General features: G+C 41.3%; 1 protein-coding gene across 1 annotated transcript in view; it reads left to right on the forward strand.

The window, feature by feature from the left end:
• TMEM241 (transmembrane protein 241) overlaps nucleotides 1–24,554 on the forward strand; it is a 64,752-nt gene that overhangs the window by 31,973 nt on the left and 8,225 nt on the right. The window contains exons 11-13 of the mRNA XM_009285677.2: nucleotides 1,552–1,586; nucleotides 2,865–2,934; nucleotides 5,717–5,810. Of these exons, the coding sequence (XP_009283952.1) occupies nucleotides 1,552–1,586; nucleotides 2,865–2,934; nucleotides 5,717–5,810 (199 nt within the window). The remainder of the gene's footprint in view (nucleotides 1–1,551; nucleotides 1,587–2,864; nucleotides 2,935–5,716; nucleotides 5,811–24,554) is intronic.

Consider the following 24,554-nt stretch of genomic DNA (forward strand, 5'->3'; position numbering starts at 1 on the left):
CTACCTTTAGCATTCATAACATTAATGAATGTCTTTTTACCTTTGTGAGTGCAGTGCTTGCTGCTTATCAAGAAGCAATCTGTCCAGATACTCTTTTCTCCTTCTCGCTCTTGTCCTTTGTGTTTGTCATAGGCGTATGTTGTCGGTAATTAGAGGAAGCTGTAGCTCTGCTTTGGAGACATGCATGCTTCTCCCATCTTACAGTGCCCCAGAACATGTTTCTGTAGCCTTCTAACCTTGGAAACAACATGGAATGAAAAAATTTGGAAAAAAAATCAGAAATTTACCGGAAGAATCAGTAGCACTGAAAAAGGCTCTGTACAGCCTATACTGCAAACTCAGAGGATGAAGTCTCTGTAGGACCTCAGAAATCTTAAGTGATACTCCAGGTAAAGAACTGGTCACAGCTGATTTTCTTGTTCACTTGTATCTTTCTGAAAAGTGTGCATCATTTGGGCTGGTACTTGGTTTTATTTTCATGTGGTTTTTTTAAACTTGTTTAATTGCAGCATTTGTCCTTTCTCTAACTGACATTTTGGGTATGAATGTGCAGTGCATGCACAATCACATGCATAAGACTCTATATTTGACTGTTATATGCAATATATGCACATCCCTATAAAGCGCACACAGCTGAAATTAATCCTCGGACAGAGAGACACTCAAGTCTAGACACAAGTACAGTTCTCTATAGATTCTGTCTCAGTGGTGTCACCAGCTGGTGGAACAGCAGGTCTGTTGAAAAGGACTTGGGGGTAACAGTGGATGCTGAGATCTATATGAGGCAGCAGTGCATGCTCATGGCAAATTAAGGCAAACCATGTATTGGGCTACATTAGAAGGAGCATGGCCGTCAGATCGAGAGAAGTTATTATGAGCATTGCTGAGGCTGCAGCTGGAATACTCGGTTTTGGGCCTCCCAGTTCAAGAAAGATACTGAGAAATTGAAGATCGAGCAGAGAGCTACTGACATTGTTAGGGACTTAGAACACATGGCCTACTGCAAGGAGAGTTTGAAGGAGCTAGTCTTGTTTAGACTGGCAAAGTGGAGACCAAGGTGCAACCTAACAACTGCCTACACCTTCTTGAAAGGGAGTTGCAAAGATGACAGAGCCAAACTCTTCTAAGGAGTGGCAGATGGTATAACATGGAGCAACAACCATAAATTGCAGCTTTGGTGGTTTAAAGATGGGACATCAGGAAAAAACTCTTCACTAGGAGGGTAGGGTGGCCCTGGGACAAGTTACCCAGAGAGGTGTGGAATCTCCATGCTGGGAGGTTTTTGGGACCTGGCTTTTTGAGACAGAGCCACAGAGGACATGATCAAATATTGGTGATAGTCCTGCTTCAGGTGAGAGGTTGTATTAGGTGACCCTGGAGATTTCTTCCCAACCAACTTTTTTTTTTTTAAATTGATACTTATGCCTCAGTTATTCTACTTAACTGCAATAAGTTTCACCATGAAAAAACAAACACAAAGCTGTCAATTTATAAAGTTCAGGCCATGTCATAAATTCTGTAGTATACAATTAATCTTTTTTTATTTTTTAGTGTGGTGCTGTTGGCCTCTGCATCCCATCCAGCAGGTAAAGTGGATTGAGTTATGCCTTTTTTAGGTTTCCATATTGCCTTTCCTTTCTGTGCATGTTTTTAGAGGCCAAACCCTGTAGGATTTTAGCCCTGGAATTCAACAGGAATGCAACCAATAATATGATATCCTGTAGGAAGAGGAGAGGAGGGTATATAACACTGTGTAATTTGCATGATATTTACGAATACCTTTCTTAGCTGCCTTTTGCAAAGAAGCAGCATGGGACAGGCAACAAAGAACAGCTTTTGAGGTGGTGCGTGGTAAGGAACAAGGATTCCCTAGGTGAATATGTCCTCTTCAGAGCAGTGTCCCAGCAGTCCATATAGAACCGAGTTTCCTTCTCTGCATTGCCCTCAATGCTATGCAGCGATTTCGTTTTGTTGCTTTCATAAGATGTATCCTATCGCTTGAGCCCATGGCAGGATTTGAAGTAGCAAAAGATCAAAGGCTAAAAATGGAGAAATTAAATCTTTGATGGTGGCTAATATTCCTATCATACTGGTGTTTAAATAGTTAGAAGGATAAAGATGATCGTCTGTCGCTTTCACTAGACATTTGCTCAGTCAGAAAAACAAAGGAAGAAGCATTTAAATAAACATAAATTCCTCCTTTTGCCTGGTGGTGCATATTGTGTATATAGCATTCCCCCACCAGGATAGACAGACATGTTAAGCAAAATAGTCCTGCATTTCAAAAAGTGAAAGGTGGAGCTTCCTCAGAATCTGTAGAGCCTGAAGGCCGGAGAACTCCTGGGGATTGTTGCTACCAAGAACAATCAGGGCCCAGGTTCCTGGAAATGGAAGTACTCGAGAACTCTGCTTGGATCTGGGAGAACTTTTTTAAACCTCTCAACTTGCTCTGTGTGACAGAGTTCAAATGCCAGAGGGGGAAGCAGCCAACATATGTCTGTGTTTCCTGTTGCTTCAGGAGAAACTATCACGAGCTCTGTAATAAAAGAAGTGGATATGATGCATGTCTATCCACTGGCAACTGTTGCTTAAGCAAGATCTTCTATATACTAGCAAAGAATACTCTTACGTATCGCTTTCCCCTTTTTCAACCAAAGGCAGGAACTGGCTAGAAGCAAGGTCAGAGAGAAATCATTAAACACACTAGAAATGTGGAAAGCATCATGAATGAAAAGTCAGCCAGCTGTAAAGGCTCAAAGGAATGTTAAACTAGTAATGTTCATATAATTGCTGTTCCCCTGCTTGTAACAGCGGGTAATTTTTTTCCCCCTGTGTTCCACTGAGTATATCGCTTTGTCCCTCAGGTGATCTCTTCAGTGCCTTGGACTTTCCATTCCTGTACTTCTACAGGTTTCACAGCAGCTGCTGCGCCAGGTAACCTCTCTGTAACAGGACATGTGAATGTTTTCAAAATAAGAGATCCTGTTGACTTCCAACCTTGACTCTCAGTTAAAAATTTTGGAGCGTGCAAAACCTTAGTTATACTAGTTTCTGCTGGCATAAGCCAGTAAAACTGCAGAGAGTATGTATCTGTGCATATCTGTGGATATGCATTTGAAGGCCTGAGATTCAAATGCGCTGGAAGTATATGTGTTTATTTAAGTGCGTGCATTCTGATCAGGAGAGTTATCAGTCACCAGTAAAATAATTTTTACCTAATGTAGCAAAGCTTTGATAAATAGCATCTCTCAAATGCTTCTCAAGTCGGATTAGCCCTTGTAAAACTTGCTGTTTGCAGTGATTACAAAGTATTAGTCTTCAGCAGTATATGGGTGTACATGGATTTATTTGCCTGTACATCTTGTTATTTGGCAGAATGCTTTTTTTCAGTAAAAGGGAAAAGCTTTAACAAGCGTTCCTTTGTTTTGAGTAGCAAAAGTTCACTGCCCAATAGTATAATTCTCACAGGACAATGTAAGTATGTTTTCTATAGGTCTTAATGATCTCAAAAAAATTTATTCCTCTTTCCCCTCCAGTCTTTTGCCAAATGGAAGTATTTTCCTTTTAGAGGGGAAAAAATATTTTCTTGCTAACTGATGGCAAAAATATTTCCTGATTGTTAGGGATTTTCTTAATTGTATCTGGATTTTCCATTAAAAGGGGATATTAAAAATGATTGTTAAGTAATTTCCCTATGTACATAGTTTTTTGGTACGAAAGTGGCTTTTTTCAAGGGTGGACTATCCACACTACAAGTAGCTTGCAGTTAGGTATTAATGAATAAGTTGTTCCACGGTAGGTAGGTGAAATCTATTTCTTCTTGAAGGCAAGGTCTAACATCAGGCACTAAAGGATATCTGTCTAGCCCAGATATTCTTCTCTTTCAATTCATTAGAATTTTACCACTGTTGTAGCCTCCATCTTCTGTTTCCATTGCCCCAGCTTCAGTGCATGTATAGTAGGTAGCACTGTACACTACAGCAAGTGGAAAGGAGTAGTTAGGTGGAGAAACAAGCACCTCAGTTGCTTTCCTACATCTCATGATCTAATGTCTTTGTAGACATAAAGGATTTGGAGGAAAACCTATACAATATAAAGTAAGGGTAACTGATGCAGCTAAATCTACTACCTGTGCAGAATGTCTGAAGCATTAGTAGTAAGCTGCAAAGTTCTCCATTTATTTAATGAAATAAATCGGTGTTAATTGTGACATCAATATTTCAGGTATTATAATTAGTTGTTTCACTTTATATCTGAATTACACTAAGCTTCAAATCACTCTGACTAAAAGCCCTTCTCAGCTGGGTAGAAGGTGTGGAACAAACTTAAGCCAGCTGCTGGACTTTCAAAAGTTTGGGCAATGCTGCTTCATTGAACTCACTGATTTCTCAGAGTGGAATGCTCTACTGTTCAGCACTTCATCCTCTGCAACAGGGAGCTGAGTTTGGGCCTATCTTTTATCATCAAAGCAGCATCTGCTTTCTTGGCTCCAGGCACAATAGATAGTCCTTTGGGGTCTCATGTTATGGCTCAGTGTAAGAAACCCTAGTACGTCCGACTCCTGGGCAGTTATCTTACCCTACTGTTTGGTGTATCAAAAACACCTGTACTGACATGTGGATGAGATGCCACTTTGCCACATGTACCGAGCAGGGAACAGCGCTTGGCTGAGGTGCTGGAGCCCAGCGTGGCACTTCTGACCTGGGGAGCCACCATCTTCCACCCTTCCTGCTATTGCAGAGAGGCCACCAGCTGGATTGCATCAGTATCCAGAACAGCATATCTTCTTCGAATACTAAGGCACTTTTTGCCTCACCACCTGTGTGCTGTGTTGATCCTATCTCCTTTCCCATGCGGCTTCCCACAGTACTTTGTAATCTCTTATGCCTCTCAACCAGCCACGCAGTAATTTGTGCCTTACATATTTTGAAGTCCTTTTCCATTCCCTGCTTGCTGGTTTACACTATTTCACTGGTTCACAACCAGTGGGTTGTAATTATGTCACAAGTGAAACAAAACCCAGAGCCAAAGCTTATAAGCTCTGTGAGGTCCAGGGACATGTGGAACAGAGTTGCCTTAAGAGTAGTCTTGGCCACTGGAGCACTGGGGACTACTGTCCTATATGACTTGAGAATCAAAATTCACTTAATCATCAGCGGAGAGCCTTGGAGTATTCTGTTCCCAGCACTACTGAGTCATCTGTCTATTTGTTATACAGTAGACATGTATTTGACTTCCTAATTGGAATTTAGACTTCATGAAGTTTAAACAGCTTGAAAGCTTCAGGCAGAAACTTTCCAGTGGTTATTTTTTCAGTTCAAGGCTCTGTGGAGGTTGAAGTGGGTTAGTTGCCAAACATGTGTGGCTCCTGTTGAAATTAGCATTGCCTTTATTCAGAGCCATTTCACTGCCTGAAGTTAATATTTCACCTCATGTTTCCAATAATCTCTACTTTTCTGATTATGCAAGTGCATTAGAGACCAGCCATAAGAGCGTCAGACTTACTTTACTCAGACTCTAGTCGCTGACTGCAAAACCCGAGATGTACTGGACATAATGTAAGCTCTTTGTCCACCAGCTTTCTTTCTCCAAATGGGATTAACACTGCTTGAAGGGTGACTGTTCAGTTCTGCATTAGGAAAACCAAGATGCCTGTAAGAGGTTGCTTAGTTGAAATTAAGAGACTTTATTAACAAGCTTTCCCCATCCCTTCCAGTGGACTGTTGGGATTCTTTCTGATGTTGCACACAGTGAAGCTAAAAAGCAGCACAACCTCAGGGCAATATGCAGCATGGAGTTTCCTTGCAAAGGTAAGACAAAGACTGTCACAGGAACACAGTGGATCTGTGCTTCTCCCAGGAGAACTGAGGAATTTCTGCATCTCTCTCGTTTCCCTTGCTATTCCTATTTGACGCTCCTGGGGCCTGTCTGTGCAACCTGCACGTAGAGTTGAGGCGACAAATATCAGGTGCATAATAAGCCAGGATCGTTAGCTGAGATGAAATACTGTATATAGACTGAGTTTAACGGACCTGGGCTGATTATTGCAGATATGGATTTGGCCTACTGAATCCCAGTAATACAGATCTATACTTTACAAAGGTGTTTTGGAGAGAGAGAATACTCCTGAGAGTGTGTGCACCAGCTGTTGTTTCCAGTGTGTCTTCCCAGAGCCAAAAGTTAAAACTAGTTCCCTGAAGTTCAGTACCAGAACTCCCACTGCTGCCATTGCAGGGGAGAGTGGTGGATGTCATTTGCCTTGACATTAACAAGGCTTTTGACAGTATCTCCCACAATGTTCTTGTATCCAAATTAGACTGTTACAGTCTGGATGGGCAGACAATTAGATGGGTAAAAAAATGGTTGGATGATCAGGCTCAGAAGGTAGACGTTAATGATTCCTACTCTAACTGGAGGCTTGTGACAACTGGAGTAGCACAAGGGTCTGTCCTGGGACCCATCCTGTTTAACATCTTTATTGAAGAGTCAGAGGTGATAGAGTGCGCTCATGTTTGCAAAGCACACTGAACTGGGAGGACCAGTCAATAACACTGAAGGACAGGGTTGCCTTCCAGAGGGACCTGGACAGGCTGGAGGAATGGGCCAACAGAAATCTTATAAAATTCAGCAAGGACAGATGTGAAGCCCCGCACGTGGGAAGGAAGAGCCCCTGGCAATAATACAGGCTGGGGACTGGATGGCTGGGAAGCAGCTCTGCGGAAAAGGACCTGGGGATTTTGGTAGACAGCAAGCTGAACATGAGCCAGCAGTGTGCCCTGGCAGCTAAGGCGGCCAAAAGCATCCTGGGTTGTACTAACTGTAGCACAGGCAGTAAATTCATGGAAGTGATCGTGCCCCTCTACTCGGCACTTGTTAGACCACATCTGGAATAGGGAGCCTTGTTTTAGGCACCTCAATACAAGGAAGACATTGATAAACTGGAGCGAGTTCGGCAGAGGGCTGCCAAGAAAGTCGGGGGCTGGAGCACTTGCCTTGTCAGGAGCAGCTGCTGGACCAGGCTTGTTCAGCCTGGAAGAGAGACAGCTTTGGGAGCATCTAACAAACAGCAGCCGCCCAGTAGCTATGGAGAAATTATCAAGACAGATCCAGGCTCTTCACAGTGCTGCATGGTGGGGGGCGGTGTGAAAGATAAGCTAAGTTGAAACAAGAGAGGTTCCGACTGGGTATAAGGAAAATCTTTTTCACGCCGAGGACAAGTCGGGCAGGGGCACAGGTTGACCAGGGAGGCTGTGCAGTCTCTGTCTTTGAAGGTTTTGAAGACTCAACTGGACAAAGCCCTGAGCAACCTGGTCTGACCTCCTGAGGTCCATTCCTACTGGAATTATCCTATGATCTGTGGATCTAGGGTCTGGCTGAACTTGATTTAAGTTATTAACATTATAATGTTAATAACTAATGCTCATTTGTTAGATTATCAGTGGTAAATGCAGTCAGAAGGGCTTGTCAGACTCCTTTTCCCTGGTTAGATTTTACTTAGTTTCATCACTCTCAACTAGGTCATCTGAAACCCACAACCTTCCTATGTGGTTTGTGATCACAGCTTTCCTACTACAATGAATGAAGCTGTTACCTTACAAAAAGAAAAAAAGTAGACTTGCATAATACGCTTGTTTAGAAACTGTAGTCAAATGAGTCTTTGGTTTTTCTGGGGATAACAAGAAGGGAGTGATATGGCTCGTTTTGTGCTTTGCAAGCTGTTCCACACTGTACAAGTCACATAGAGTTTCTCACCAGTTTGAATTTCTTCTCAACATTCTGACTGCAGATTTTTGTACCTTAGCTTTCTTCTTGCTCCTTGGTAGCGAGTCAACTGATCTAAAGCTTGCTTTTGCATCTTTTCTTTTCTCTTTTAACATTCTGGGTTGGAGATGAGAATAGCTGGCTCTGCTAGTAGGTATTGTGAATAAGGAGAAATGGTTCTACATGTGGTATTTATGACCTATCAAAAAGAAATGCAGGCAAAGATGTGTTGTGAAATATATTTTAAGCAGATTTGGGTCCTTCCCAGCTGAAGTGGATCAGAGCCACAAAGTCTGGACTGGATCAAAGCTTTCCCAAAGTTCAAGAGTTTCTAGATTTGTGGGGTTTTGGCCAACTCTAGACATAAATTAAACAAAGTTTGTTCTAGCCACTGTTGTCAATGAAATGCCTTTATAGCAACTAAAGATTTGTCCCTGTGTCACTATGACAATTTAATCTGTTCTTCAGCCTTAAAAGTCTGTTTGTTAATGTGCATGGTTTAATTATCTTGCTTAGGAAGGTTTTTGTAACAGAGCAAATTAGTCCTTTTCCTGTTGTAGCTTCTAACCCAGTGCTCAAATTATATGTCTTGTCTTGAGTTCAGAGAGGGGAATAAGTAATAGGGACATGAGATCTGTCTGTAGCACTAACAATTTTATCAAAACTAGCAGTTTCCCTAATGTCTTTCACTAGTGTTTTAAAGCTTGCTGTAAGAATGATTTTAGGGCTCAGTTATACCCATCTGAGGCAGCACGAGGAGCACAGAGGAACTGCTGCTCCCAGTGCTGAAATGCAGCTGATTTTGGGGTAGAAGTCAGTGAATGCTTGAAAAATTTGGAAACACTATACATCAGTTTTAGAACAGGGATCAAAAGAGACTGCAGGGACAGACATGGATAGGCAGAAAGCAAGAGCTGAACTGGAGCTTGCCTACAAGGGTAGGGGCTGATCTACCAGCTCCTACAAAATTCTCACAAGGTATCTTGCAACTATAAGGAACCATAAATTTACATACGGGGTAGTTAAGAAGAGTCCTATCTATCTGATCACTAATGCTGCTTCCTGCAGGTGTTTGGAAGTGTTAAAACTACATATTAATCCAGTCCAACATTGCCTGGGTATGAGGGCTGTCTCAATCATATCTTAAGTCATCATAGGTGCAGAAAAGCAGTATTTAATTAGTACTGTGAAAATCTGTTTAAATCCAAGTGTGTGACTCCCTTTAGAAAAAGAGAAAAAAGGAAGTAAGTTAATGTGGATAAAGAATACAGATAGAGACTATTTGAATCTGGACTTGCAGAATGAGATCCAGTGGAAAAAAAAAAAACTCTGGTCACAACAACGGCTTTGCGTTCCCACATGAGCATTTTTCTTGGATTGAGTAGTGCCCTAGATCATCCTCTTAATCTCTCAGACTGACTGGAGTTTTCACCAGCAGTTGGAAAGGAGCAGCATTTGAGGCCAGAATATGTTTATCTTGCAAATGAGCCAAGAAAGGAGAACGCTGTAGTCCTCAGACAGCAGCGCAGGCCTCTAGGGAGGTGCAGAGAATCAGAAAATCTGTTTTCCATTTGGATGCTTTGTACCTATGTGACTGATGAGCTGGGACTGAGATCGTTGCCACCACTTCATTTCTTGTTAAGTGTTGATAGACCAATAAACTAACCATGAGATCTGATCGGGCCTGCTTTGCAGATTCAAGGAGACATTCGTTGTGAAGCCCACATATTTGGCCTCCCTGCCCTCTAATTTTTCATTCACTTGAAAACTGGAGCTGGGTCGTAACTTGTTTTTATGATACTTACTTTGGCTGTGGCAACTAAATCATTGTATGAGGTTTTTAAATTCATCCCCTTAATGATTTCCGACAGTTTTCGTGTCAAAGCATTGCTTTGTGCAGAGACAGACGAAGCACAGGTTTCATCTGTGTATATAGTCCTGGGTGATATTTATAGTGACAAATGCTCTCTGCACTTTTGCTGTGAAAGCAAATAGTGTGCGTGTTAGTCGTATCTGTATAGATTCGTGAGAAATGCCAAAAAATCACTACAGTGATCTGTAAAACAAAAAAAATGCTTTTAAGAAGCCCAAGAAATATGGAATGCTTTGTCATAGCCTTGCGCAGATTTAATCCCCAGAAGAGCAAGGATTTGAAGCCGTACTGAGATTTGTTGTTTTAATTTGAAAGCTATGCTAGTATCATGGGGTCATGTACTGGAAAGAAAAACTGGAGATGCTCATATATACAGACAGAAGCATCTGGTGAGAACACTAATGAGCTCTAACAGTGCTGTCAGTGAGTTTGTTTAGATTAAGGCTGCCAATCTACATCTGGTGATGAAACCTGTTAGGATCTCTAAAAGTTAAGCAGCAGAAATAATTTAAATCATGAATAGAAGGGAAAAATGGTATTTCAGAACTTTTCTTCAGCAAGATGCTGGTTACTTATGAATTCATATTCCCGTATCATGTTTAGTGTTATCCCAATAAACTTGTAGTAGGCAATTCGGCTTGTTTCCAATAGGAAGCTATTGAGACAGCTTGTTGTAAAGAGGAAGAATAAATGGGAAAGTCAATGGATTTTGGATTCTCTCTTTCTTCCTCCCTCGTACGAAGAAATGAAGTTGGATAACTGAAATCAAGTTGCAATGAGTTTTACACTGGTTTTCTTATGCGTTGGTTGGAAGAAAATTTAGATTCATCTGATCAGGAGTATGCAACTCTGTATGGCCATCCCATGCACCGTGATGTATTCTCTAGTGTGTCTGAACAGTGTTGGAGGCTCCCTGATAACATAAAAGCATCCCCTGACAGCTGCTTTGGTTCCTTGTTTGTTAACTTTAGAAGTGTTTGCCCCAGGTCACCCTATGTTTAATGCTGGCTGCCAGACATTGCAAAAGTTTCAGATGCTCCTGCAAAATTAGAGTATCTTATCCGTAGGTCCTATGTACCTAACTGTAGCCCACTGTACCTATACCCCAGCAGCTTTAGTCCTCCCCCAAAATAAATAACAGCTATTCAGAATGTCTCCTGTAGTCTTTGATTTTATATTTTGTGTCTGTGTATCTGCTTCTTTGGTTCCCATGGTGTCTTGAAGAGAATGGATAGACTAGAGCCATCTTCATGTCAGTGCAAAAAAATGGATGATATCCTTCTTAAAGATTGGAAAAGTACTGATGTTTTTTATTAAAGCAGAAATTCTTTTTCCTGCTTCTCATAAAATGGAGAGGCCACAACTGCAAGTCTTCTGGGACTCCTAGCCTGGTTATGCTCACTGCACCTCTCTTCACAGGTAGCAGTTCACGTGAGAATTTTATCATCTTTAATTCCAGGGGCAAACCAACCAAGAGAAATGAAACGAATTCATGTTTTTCCACATTTTTGCAGTCTTAAAGCCTCTGCTAAAGCATGTGCTCCTATTTGTGTATCTCTTAATTCCTCTCTCACTGCTGCTTAGCGTGCAAATGCTATAAAATATTCTGGTCCAGAATGTCAGTTCCTTGCTTCTGCAGAGGGCTCTTTACTTGCAGAAATAAGTGCCACTCTAAAAGAGTCCTGCCATTGGTACCTTATGAAGCAAATGGCTCTCCTTGTTCATCTCTGCCCTAATGGGAGAGGATTCTGGATAAAAAAAGTCTGTTTAAAAATTTTATACATAAATCATAATCAGAACAAGGATGTGTTTGGTTATCTGGCACTTGCCCGCTTGGTTATGTTGTAGACTGAAGTAGTGTCTTCTTTGCAGGCTGCTGTGCTCAGGCAAAAGTGACAGTGAGATTCTTGGCTGAAAATCACATTGCTTTCTTGGCCTGGACCTCATAAAGCTTTATGCAAAAATGTCATAAACTCCCACTGGAGTTCCATAAACACAGTGCGTTTTGATTTGGCAAAGATCCTGCACTGCGTGCAAGGCTGTGTCAAGATCTCTGCTCGCCCAACCTGGAAAAACTGTGCAGCTGCAAGCCAAAGCCCTGGGAGAGAGGGAGAATTGTGTGCTAGACCTGACCAGACTCTGCTGGTAGGTGCTCTCTGTGGCACCAGCGTGGTTTGAAGTGCGTCTCTAACCTGAGGGAGGGAGTTTCCATGACCCTAAAGCTTTCAGGTATGCCAAGAAGGGGTTCATAAAAGTAGAAGTGAGCTTCTTCCATCTACGCACCTTGTGTACTCTTATGCATGTGGATATGCACACACATATGCATAAAGATAATTAAAAATGGTAAAAATCCTTATTGATTTGTGGTTGGTCCTCACTGTATGAAATATGTACATTTATTCTTGACACATACATTTGATTCCCGTGAGTCACCATGGGGACTATGCAAATACCTTGGAAAAGAAAATGTGTTTCTCAGCTGAGCTTGACGAGCAGATAAGGCAATCAGTGTGCTCTTAACTGCATCTTAAGGGTCTATAAAAAAGACCAGTTGCTGAAACCTTAAAAGTATAGGTTTTCAGGTAGTTTCCATGGAGACAGCTTGATAGTTACGTGGTAGCATCCAACACTAATTACACCATATAATTGTTGGGAAGACATCATCTCCATAACAACTCCTTTGTGTGCTACATGACCACTGAGCTAAGTGGCACAGGCTGCCTGGGGGCACTAATGCAGTTTAAGAAAGCTGTCTTCCTTAAGGATAGCTGAGACTTGTTGGAGATTTTGAATCTCCAGGTAATCGAAAATTTTAATATGTACATTAAGAGTTGTTGTATAGGGCTGCAGTTGTGTATCCATTGAAAATGGTAGCTACACAGCTTTTGGGCATGACATGGTCACACAAATAAGTACATAAAGTTATGTATTGCGACTTGGGGGTAGTATCGCAGCACAGTTTTCATTTGTGCTCGATAGAATAAATCCAGTCTCAGCAGACATTAATTGATAGGTTGAGCCTTAAGAGATGCTCTGAATTAGTTTGAGTTTGTTTCCTTTTATCCATCATGATATCCGTTTGAAGTGCATCATGTACATTTGGTGTTGTCATTCTCTTGAACGTAAAGCTAACTGCAGAACCACTAGCTTGGAGTATGTCTTTGGAAGGTACTTTTTCACCCCTACCCTTGACAAACTGTCTCTATATACTTGACAGTAGAAAATGACGATTTAAAAGTAGATTTTGTCAAATCTAACAGAATTTTGAATTGCAGAGGATGCCCGTTCATTGGTTCCTCTGCATAATAGATTCCCAGTCTCCGATGTTTTTATTTGGTCTCCTGGAGTTACTTACGTATGGAGAGCTGAGGCTGGGAGATGAATCATAAGTGTGACAAAGAGAAGACAAAAGAACGAGGACTGCGTTGGAAATCGTTTCCATTGCTAATGTACTGATGTAAATGCCAAAATTATATAGGAGAACCGTGCACTATATAACATACTAATGTAGAAGGTTTCAAAGCTAGCTAAGGCTAGGCTTCCAAAAATAAGCAAAACCAGCCATATTCTTCTCCCTTGCTGGTTCCCTGTTCTTTTCAGGATCTGGATCGCTAGCTGCCTTTTTGATTCTGAAAAACCTTCACGGGTGAAATGTCTCCAGACTGCCTCACAAGTCTTGAGCCTGATCATTGACATCTCTGATAGGCACTTGGTGTCACACTCCAGGTTGCTTTCTTCAGAAACTTCTCACGTTAGCAAGGTGCTGCTGTCTGAAATGGGTCTCCCTGACTTTCTCTTCCTCTCCCTTCCCAACTCAGAACCAATCTTTGCAAAATCTCAAGTGCGTTCATTTCTCAATCCCACTCTGTACACCTGTTTAAGGATTAGATTTTGACTTTCAACAAAAGTCAGCAAACAGCCATAGGTCTCTGGGGGAGGCAGACTGAATGGCTTATGTCCTGTCCCTGAAATATGTCGTGCTCAGGGAAATCACATAGGCTTCAAACAATCTCAGGAGATGACTGTGAGCTGATCTTGTCCTATCCTATCCTGAGCTAGCCAGCTCAGGAGGAGAGGAAGAGGGCAGAGTTCAGCTTTCTCTCCATGCATGTTGCTATGGATGGTTGTCCTAAGGGGGCAGAAGGGAATGGGTCTTCTTGCAGAGACTTCCCCACCCTTTCTGAGGGTATGGGAGGCTGAAGACTATAGTCAACTATAGTCATTTCTGTTACAGTCTTCCCATGCACGGGACACGCAGGGACCGCTGAGGCCCACAGGGCTAAGTGTGTAACCTTGTGACGTTGCTCATAAAAGGCATTGCTCAAAATGGATTAGCTGTGTTAATGTTTTAAAAAACATTTTTTCGAGCATCACGTTTTTTAAGGTTTCTGATGGAATATTTTGACCTTTTGTAACAGTGAACGGTTAGAAAGCCCTTGAAAGGCTTTTGGTTTCGAATGGAAAAATAAAACCTTAAAGAATACCAATTCTTCCTTGCAGTCCTTAGCATAATAATAATAGCATGTCGATTTCTTTCCATTACATCATTACTAAAACAGTATAAACACACCAGAAAATGGCAATGCGGAGACTGTGTCTCTGTTATTATTGTTGGGTTGTACGGAAAGGGGTCAGCAGGGAGATACAGTTATCTGGTCTGGGAATTGTTTGTTTATGAATTAGGTTTTCCCAAAGGAGTCGTGAGATGGGAAATACAATAGCAAATGGACTTTATACATGCACAGAAATACCAAAACTGTAAGTGTCATGCGGGAGAGAGGTTGATGGAAACTTGCTGGGTTTGCTAACAGATTTTTTAAAAATACTTGATTACGCATCCCGAAGTTTCCTATGCTATTTTTGATACTAGTGATATCCTCCACAGAGTTCTGAGTTAGTCATGACAGAGAAATGTTTTACATCTGATAATGTTGACAAGGAACATAAGCACTTCAGGTGTTTCTATAGATTTTAACAATGGAAAAATGCATTATATTGCTTTTCACTAAAATATTCCCCTTGAGCTAGGCGTCCTCATTGGTTCTGACAATATTCTTGAACCCTTTCAGCAACATTTGTGCTTTCCGTGTATAAGTAAAGCAGCATGCATGGAATCTGTTCTCTTAGAGCAGTGATACTGGGGGCAAGAAGAGGTTTGAAGATGCACTCAAAAAACACACAGGTCTTGAACTGACAATGGCCTCAATCTGCAGTGTTCAGCCTGAGACTTTCGGGCAATCTAGCATGGAAAGAGCAGTCGCTGAGAATGTGTGCAGCATCCTATCCAGCACACCCTTTTACAGCAAGGTACTCCAGATATGATCAGTTTTGACACAATGGGCCAGTCCCCATCTGGGTCATTTGAGCCAGTTGTGGAGGTGGCTTCAAAGTGAACAGCTGGATGGGTGTTCACCTACCTGATGTCTGTGTGGAAAAGAAAAGTTCACTGTTGGCTTCCCAGGTTGCTCAGGGGATATTTTCTGCTGTCAGTCTTCTGGTCTGCTTTGTGGAGGTATTATCTGGTATAGGGCAACACCTAAGCACGTGGCTTTGGACTGAGTGTCCAGCTGACTTTTGAAAAGACATTCAGTTCCTGTGATGCATGGAAACACATTGATGTAGCCTGTAACATATCTGCCTCTGGCCCCATTTTTTCGCCTTAGTCACCTCACTGTTGAAGTTCTCTTTCAGAAGTTGTGGTCCCTTGAACTATGTTCTTTTGCGCTTTGAGAGAGAACAAACTGACAGGGGTTGAAAGTATCAGCCTGGATAATTTGGACTTTGGTAAGAATTATGAAATGGTGCACATAAAGTAGCTAGATGCTGAAGAATTAGCACAGCCACTAAGTGGTCTATTCTTAAAAATATTGTCTTCCACCACAGTGCCAATGTATTCTGCCTCCAGGAAACTCAAGTCAATTTTCCTCTTCTTCATGGACCCCAACTGCCAGAACTTTACACTCTGCCTGCTAGAACCAGCTTTTTTTCCTCCTGCATGCCAACTGAGCCACCACTGAGCCACTGCTGTGGGAGGTCATGGTCCACCTGTGAGGAGTTTGGAATTGCCTCCTCTCCTGCCTTTAGTCAGAGGTCCTGATACTGCAAGGCAGTTATAGTAAGAGTTCCTGCCTGATTTGGCTACTGTGCTCACCCACTGGCATCTAGCACGTGGGAGGAAGACACAGGCAGATGCTGAGCTTGGTCCTTCCCAAGGAGCCAATTCCTTTTATGCCAGATATACGTAGCAAACTGTCAGTTTGCCTGTTAAATTCACTGCTTAAGTGTGACAATGAAAAGCATGGTCGTCTTATCTGGGTTGTCAGCCTTCTCTGTCTCTTTATGGTAATCTCTATTTCATGATCTCATAAGGGTTAGATGAGGTGAAGAATAACTTGGCATGCCAAAAGGCTAGCTCTTGCTGAGCTTAACATAAGATGAAGTGTATTTTATTGCGGTATTTTGCAGCGGCAGAGCGTTATAACAGCTGCCACTCCCCAAAACTGAAAAGCAATACTTTTCAAATCAGGTAGAAGAAATAATTCTTTAACCCAGTATATCATATTACTGACCAGTAAAATTCAGGGCATCAAACAGAAGATAATACTGAGACAATTGACTGGGTAAAAGTAGAGAGGTGTGTATTTTTTACAGGTTCAGATCTGCTCAAAAGGTTTCAGTGGCTGGGTCGCTAAAATTTCAGCAGAAGCAGACATTATATGGAAATCTTTCTAGGACAGAAGAGGAGAGATTAATAAACTGCATGCCACAGGATGTAAGTTTTGTATCAACTAAGGTCATGGAGCAGATCCCTCCTTTTCTCTGACATGTACACTGACTGCAGACTTGCTGCATTAGGGGAGGATCATAAAATCTCCTGAATTCTCTACCATCAACCAATACTTGATTAAACAAACCCTTGGTCCACTCCAGTTGGTGTCCATGATCCTAATAGGCAGAACACCTCACTGCCGTTGTTGTTTCTGTTGCAATGCTTACTCCATTACACAAATATTTAATAATTGATAAAATAAGAACAAGATGATGAATCACATTGCCCTGTCAACTTCTGAGCTCAAAGGTTTCAGGGGAGAGACTAAATGGCAGGAGCAGTTTAAGGCCTTTGCAGTAATGGGGCAGCATATAAGGAAAAGAGACTCCTCGACAGGCTGAAACGACAGAGGAGAAGTACAGTTAAGCATTATAATGCATGAAGCATTTGCAGGAAACAGGAGGCGTTGGGTCTTAAGTTTGGTATAACCTGGGAATACAAATATATTTCAGCTTTTGGTCAAATATACATGCATCAGCAGTCAATCTTGTAACAGCAAGAATGGACAAAGCACTTCTTGGCAAAGTCAAAGAAAATCAGAGTTATTTGGCCTAAAGAAGCCTTCTTGTATCCCTTGTTAAATGACTTTTGTTGTCCTTGCTTGACAAAGCTTCAGCTGCATAGATTGTGCCTCTCATTTGCAGAAGTGACCTGAACAGATGCTATTAGTCTGGTGCACGTACGCACACCTGTCTGAATCACGATTGATAGTGTTTCCATATCAGCAAAGCATGCTTCGGGGAGAATGTACATGAATTGTGCAGGGTTTTCCCTTTGTCTCCTTAATACAGAACCGGAACAATGAGAGTAATAACAGTATCTGCATTACATTTTCAGTGGTCACATTTAAGAGAAATATTTCAATATGAACAGAGGCACTGTTAAAATTGAGTTCTGTACTATAACCACTCTACACTTTATAGGCTGAAGATTGGTGGCACTTCACCAGCTATCTCATTAGTCTTAGGAAGGGGAAATGTATGTTTTGGACATTATCTCCAGTAGCGGAGGGCAAATGCTTCTTGTTTTGGCTTGCTCTTTGTTATGACAGAAACTCTGATGTTTGTGTTTGAGTTAGGGTAGGGTGGAGTGGCTACTTGATGTCCAAAAAGAAATAGCTACCATAATTTTCAACCAAATTTAGTATTTTACAAGGGGCAAAGAGTTTTGGTGGGGTTTTTTTAAAAGTCTCAGGATATCTTTCACTTTTTGTAGGAAAGCAAAATGAGTTATGATGTGCTTGTAATAGTTCAGTCCTATCTCATCAGTGATGTATGTTTATATATTTCTGTGCTGTATATAGTATGTTTATATATGAATGTGTATATAGATATATGTTTATACACTGATAGGTGTAGGCCTTTCTGAAAAGAAAAAGTCTTGTCCTGGTCATGTCTGATCATTTTAAATATGACCATGATATCCTATTTCTTGTAAGAGAATTTTCTTATGCAGATTCTATTAATTACACTCAGTAACCCACATATCCTTCTTTACTTTCTGTACTTAACTATTGTAAGGTGTCTCTGCCACATAAAATAATTGCTGTATCTTTGTCTGTGGTGGCTCTTGTAAGGTTTAAAAAAAGAAAGAGGCAGCGCAGAACCAAGGAAATCAAGGTATCACCAAGAATGAGAAAGGCTATCCGTTAGCTATACACTAAAATCTTTGTATGGCTGAAAGCTGTAAGACAGGTGCCATGTACCTTAAAGAGGTGAAGGCAGAGGGTTCTCTAGAAGTGATTCAGAGGCGAGAGGCAGATGGGCTTTTTTGAGCCCTTTCTGCATTGTAGGATTGGGCTGGGCATACAGCTGGGTTCCAGAATGACCTAGTAACCACAACTTCAGTATCCCCTAATGGCTCATTTTCTCCCACAGCCAAACTGCTAATGAGATGCATACGGTGCAAGAACAATAGCTTGGCCACCTTTGTCTTATGAGGAATAAAAGAATGATGAAGTTAGACAACAATTCAGCAGTTCTTTTGGCATTCAGATGATGCTCAGGGTTAAAAAATAGTTACTGTAGCATATTAATCTGAAAGGATTATACATTAATCCTTGACAATGTATTAATCTGATAAGACAGGATGCTGAATGACTTTAAGGAAGCTGATAGAACCACCTATTGCTTCAGTCTTGCACTTGCAGGATCAGTGTCTTGGTTGTATTGGTCATCACATCCTGGAAATGAAAAGAACATACAAAAAAGCACTGAGAAAAATCTTCATAAGTGCAATAGAAAGTAGAGGATGGATATCTAATTCCCTAAGTACTAGAACTGCATATGAGGGTCTAGGCATAGAAGTGCAGAGGATTATGTGCCCTCTAAATGCATACTAGGGATAATTAAGAAATCTGCTTTCTTATAGAAGTTGAAAAGCTGATATATAGAAATACTCCTCTGCGATACAGAGATTATTGTTTTGGGTATTGGTAAGGTAAAAAAAAAAAACCACCTTAAAAATATCTGATGATTTTGCTAGAGGTGAGCATTTATACTGCTTCTGTTCCGAAAACATTTTAGAGGGCGGGTTGCTGATTGTTTGACATTTGATCTACCCTCCCCCTCTTTTTTTAGTATCATTTATGTTTTAAATGCAACATGTTATGTTTTAAATGCAACATGTAGCTGATTTTAAGCTGGATCAGAAGTTAATTGCTATGAAAACCAGATAGATTCATTTACACTAGAACTAAGTTTTATCATTATCATTAGGCATTTGACTGCTAAGGCATGTTTAAACACTGGCTGCTTTTGAGTCATAATACACGGAACTAATTGTGTTCTTAAAGAACCCCTGGAATTTACCTTTATTGTTTTAATAATGCCCCAAAAAATAAAGAGAAATAAAATATAAGGAAAGGGCAGAAGAGAGTGACCAAACTTCCTTTGAGAAAAATGTGCTTTAGGGAAGCTGGAGATCTGTGCAGGCATTTAGGCAAATACGAAATAAAGGATCTCAAAGAAATTTACAGCTGCTGGTAAAACTTCTGTGTGGCTGGATCAAAGCTGTGTGGATCATGAAGTTGCTGACTGTCACGGTTGCCATGGTGCCACCGTTGCCATGGTGCCAGCATCACTTACCATTTAAGTAACAAAGCTGCCCAAGCCCATGCACCTCTTGATCAAGGGTGTGTCAGGGAGGGTTAAAGGGTGTTCTTCCTTCAGGAGAGCTGAGCAGAGTCCACCTATGAGCAATGTGCGCCTAAGTATGCTGTAATGCACAAACTCATTGCACTGTCTACTGATTTCATAGACTGACAGTCTTCAGTTAAGTCTGTCAGGGAACGAAAACCCTTAGGGCATGTCTGCACTTTGGTCAGGCTGTGAGGGTAACGCAGTAGACATGCTCAAGTTAGCTTTAAACCAATGAGCAGAACTGAGAGCGAAACCTGTTTTGCTTTCCCTCTTTCTCCAACGTATTTCACTTTGGATTGTTTCTTTCCCTTGCTTGGGCTGCTCAGCTTTTCAGGCAGGTTCATGGCATTGCTGTTTCCTTTGGGAAGAGCCATTATTCTGGTGGTTCAAGGCTAAAGTTTCATTATTTTTCCTTGGAAAAAGCTGTGCCTCTGCTTAAAATCCTTCCTTGTCGGTGTATTTATTAGTACAGCTCCTTCAGGGAGCTGTATTATCAGCTGAAGCCGCTAGGTTAAGCAGCATATTTTGTCTTGCCTTTTGATTGGTAACAACAGACCCTCAGAACAAAGTTGAAAACTCTCACAGTTCGTTTCAATATGTTGATTAGTACAACTGAATCAGTATCTAGAGGAAGGAGGCTTTACAGGAGAGTTGGTCGGAGGAATTTTGCCCGCATTTGCTGTATCTCTTTTAACCAGAGATTGGCTTTGGCACTTTAAAGATGGTTTACAAAGAGCCTTCAAGCTTCTAGAAATGATCCAGATTGCACGGAAAGCCTTCTCATTGCAATAGGCAATATGCTTGAAAGCTTCCAGGGAAGTTTTTATTTCCGTGGTAGCTCATCCCCAAAGCTGACTTGAAATTAAACAGTTAATGCTAGTTTGATTTTGGTCTGGTTCTGCGTGCAGGATTCATTCAGATACTGTGCAGGATGGAGATCTCCTGTGCACAGTATCTGCAGCTGTTAACAGTGCTTTATTTTGATTGATGACCATGGGAGAGAAATAGTATATTCTTTTTTTTTCCTCCACATTTTCTTTGTATTTAATTTTCCCCTGCCCTATTTACAAGCAATCCGGTTGTACTTTACTTTACTTCATTTCTAAAGTAAAAGTCCCACCCTACTTTTTTTGTGAGGGAGAATGTGTACCATGTTTGTCATCTTTAGCAGGGATTTTTGCTGCCGACTTATGGCAGGTTTCCAGTGACCGTACCCGCCTTCCACAATCGGTGAGCTTACTGGTGGTCATTGGTGCCTCTCGTCGTTCATCGCTGACCCTCTGCAGTTTGTGAAACTTCACAGTCAGCACCTGCTCTACGAAGATCTCCTCTCAAGGCTGGGTTACTTCAAAAAGGCTTGTCAGTACACATTAGACCACTTTAGTCAGGGTTTAGACAGGGGAGATCCAGGTCCCTCGGTGTTCTTCCATGTATTTGGCTGTCCCAGTCAATGCCTTGTTCATCTGTTTCTGTAGCTGCTGGATCTCTCTGAATCAACGTATTCTTGCTGATGTGCAGAGAAGTTACCCATCTGGCAATGTTTGGTTGCCTTAACTTTAGATGTAGCAAAGCAGAGGAGAGCTAGATAGAAATGGCTTGTAGTCCAGCTGAGATGAAAAATGTATGTAAACAAGGAGGAATGGTGTTAATAGCTTAGAAAATTCATGTGAATTAATGAATACAGAAGATGGCATTTAAAGATTAACTGTTCCTTTTTTCCTGTTCTGAAGATTTTTGTCTCATTTCTACTAGATCTCCATACCTGACATAACATTTTGTGTGCACATATGTACATATGCTTATTCTCAAGTAGACATATATACAAAAAGAGATGTAACTCTGAAATCTGGGAAATTATTTCAGCGCCCTCCCTCAAGAAACAAAAGAGTATGTGTTGTTACTGATGTTTGCCTGCTGTAATTTTTGCCTTTTTGGTAGTACTGGATTATCTTGATGTAGCTGTTTTCAGTGGCACTAACAGTGATCCATTTCCCTGGTGATTTTTGATGATTATCTTAGCAGCTGGTTAAAACATGCAGAAGAGGGACAAAACAAATATTATGTCTATAAAAAGCTTGACATTGCTTTAATTCCACCAGTAGAATGAAAACAAAGGTTACGTACATCAGAAGCTTTTTCCTGATGTTTTGAGAAGATGACCTGGTGATAAATAGAATGATGTATTTTGAACAGTGAGTGAACTTGATGAGCCATTTCAAAACACTGTATTTGGAAAAAATGCGCGTTTTTGTAAGGACAGAGGTTTTGGCAGTTTGGGGAAGTAAGGGTACAAGGACTGGCTCTGTGTACACAAACTAAGGAAAACTTTTGTAAAGTATTCTGTGTTCACTTACAGCAAGAACTATGACATTTAACTTTCTAGCAGTTTAACAGTGAATTAGAGGAAACATACTTTTTATATGGTGTGTACAAGTATAGCTGTAATATTAACAAATCACAGTCGTGCCTGGACTAAATCCCCCATATCTTTCCATTCCAGATAGGAAGATTAAATCAGAATCTAAATTTTGAAAATGTCCTCATCCGTGTTCTTGGCTATATAAACAACATGTTCCTGAACACCTCCGAAATGCTAGATATTCAAAATCTACAGCCAGCTTTTGCAGCTTGAAAATCTTTCTCTAAAGTAATTGCGAAGTCAGGGATAAAAGGTGATAGCTTGGTCAAGAATGACACATTCATCTAGCCAGTGCTAGCTGGTTTGAACTGATTGAGAATTGACACCGCAGAGGCTATGGGATAACCACAGCTGATCAGTGGAGAAGGCAAGGCAGCAAAGAATGCAGAGTCCTGCATTTCTGTATCTCCCAGGGTCCAAGTTTCTGCTTTGTCAAGGACGGGGAACCCTTAGGATGCCGTGTCCTGTCTTCAAGCCACGTGTCAGACCTACCAGAATTTTCTGATGTTATGTGGTCAGGAAATAGATCTAATAGGGAAGCTGGCTCAGCAGTGATCTTGCCTGTTCTTAAGGTCCTTCAGCAAAGAATTCACCAAACAGTATTTTTTATTTTGCTATCTATAAAACTAAATTAATTTCTAATTCTAAATTAAGTTCTAAATTTTTTTCTCATTTTTTTAAAACAACTTTTATGAAACGAATTTTGCTTTCTCTTCTGAACATTTTTTCTTGTCTGACCATAATGTGATTAGGAGAAAGGAGAGGATCATTCATGTCATGAGTTGTGTAGTTGTCTGTCTATCAAAGTTCCTTGGGAACTCTCTAAAGCTAGTGGTAATAGTGCCTCCCTCCACTCATGAATCACTAAAGCAAATTTACAAATGCAAATGCATGAGAGCACATTCTTTCCTAGGGTGATTTTACGTGCTGGATTTATCCCTACTGTCCAACAAGTTCTTCCACACATCAGGATATTTCTGCTTTATGAATCTTAGTCTGTTACCCAGCACTTCAGTGATGCCATCGTTGTTCTTGTTGCTGGTAATTCAGCCTGATAAGGAGCAAACTCTGGACCTGTGGAACTGACTCCCTTCTTCTCTTTGGATCCTGAAGTTGGGCACTGTGTTGTCCTCAGAGCAGCTTGTTAAATGTAAATGATGATGTAAGCGGTGCACGGGATGTTGCATGGCATCCGAGCCTGTCTTTGGTTCCCAGAATGATGGGAATGCCTGAAGTTTTCACCCTTTTTTGTGGGGAACCGAATCTGGGAATCTCTTCCAATCAGGAAGGAGTTTGAAACTTCTGACTGTCCCACTTCTTGTGGGTTAGTACTCTGGAGCTCCACATCCCTCTGCTTTGCCAGGCTGTGGTGTACTGGTATCCAAAGCTCAGCCTTTCAGATAGGCATTTCACCACGGAGGAAACACAGACTTTTTTCCTACTAAGTGATTCCTCATGATCCTTCCTTAAAGCTTCACCATAGTTCATGCCTTACCAACTTCTGATGGCCATGATTTCTCTGATGCACAAACCCTAGAGCTTTCGCATGCCCGGGGTCATTCGGTGTAATGAGTTCAGCCTCTTCTGTTTCTGTTTCAGTGTTTACAATAAGCAGGTCTTTCCTATCACTGACTCTCCTCGAAATATGTTGCTCTTATTCAGAAACTGGAGCAGGGATCTCACAAGCTTTGTTTCCCTCTTTAGGGACCAGGTTGTAAGGTAACAAATTAGTCTGTATTTCTGTGCTGTCCCACCCGTTCTAGGTGCATCCAACTCCACTTACAGTACGAACTTGTAAAAGGGCTGCTGTTTTAAGACCCTTCTCTGTGGCACAGTCCAGCCACAGGGCTGGGTTGCTCTCTGTTTTCTCTCCTGGTTCTTGTTTGCTCCCCGTACTAGAGTAGCTATGTAAAGAAGTCCCATCTGTTCTGTTTCGTTATCTAACTATTCGGGCCAAATCTTTGTTCCGGCAGTCCTGCAGCATTCTCCCTGTGCTTGAAGCGATACTGCTCTAATCTTCTTTTTTCTCCTTCCTGGTGGGATCTGCAGTCCTAGCTCAAGCAGGCTATCTGCATTGCCATAGAAGCTGTTTATCTAGGGTAAGTTGGGCCGGGCTGATGAATTTCTGGAAGTTGTGTCCTCCAGAAGTGGAGGAGATCAGCCCGCTCTCCTCTGATGCACAGACCTCGGCCCAGATAAGTATCCATCACAAGGATACACTTATTTCCGTCAGTGCTGATACACATTGTGAAGAGCTAGAAGAATTTCTGCAAGTTGTGTCCTCCAGAAGTGGAGATCAGCCCACTCTCCTCTGATGCACAGACCTCGGCCCAGATAAGTATCCATCACAAGGATACACTTATTTCCGTCAGTGCTGATACACATTGTGAAGAGCTAGAACTGTTTTTGATTGAGATAACAAACGCACTCTGAAATGCCAAGATTTTTGTTTATTTATAAAATTACTTGTAAACAATTTGGTGATTGGAACTATAGAAATAGTTGAGATCAAGGCAAATAGGTGTTAATAAA

This window comes from Aptenodytes forsteri, unplaced genomic scaffold (genome assembly GCF_000699145.1).
Source record: "Aptenodytes forsteri isolate BGI_AS27 unplaced genomic scaffold, ASM69914v1 Scaffold23, whole genome shotgun sequence".
Taxonomy (NCBI): Eukaryota; Metazoa; Chordata; class Aves; order Sphenisciformes; family Spheniscidae; genus Aptenodytes; species Aptenodytes forsteri.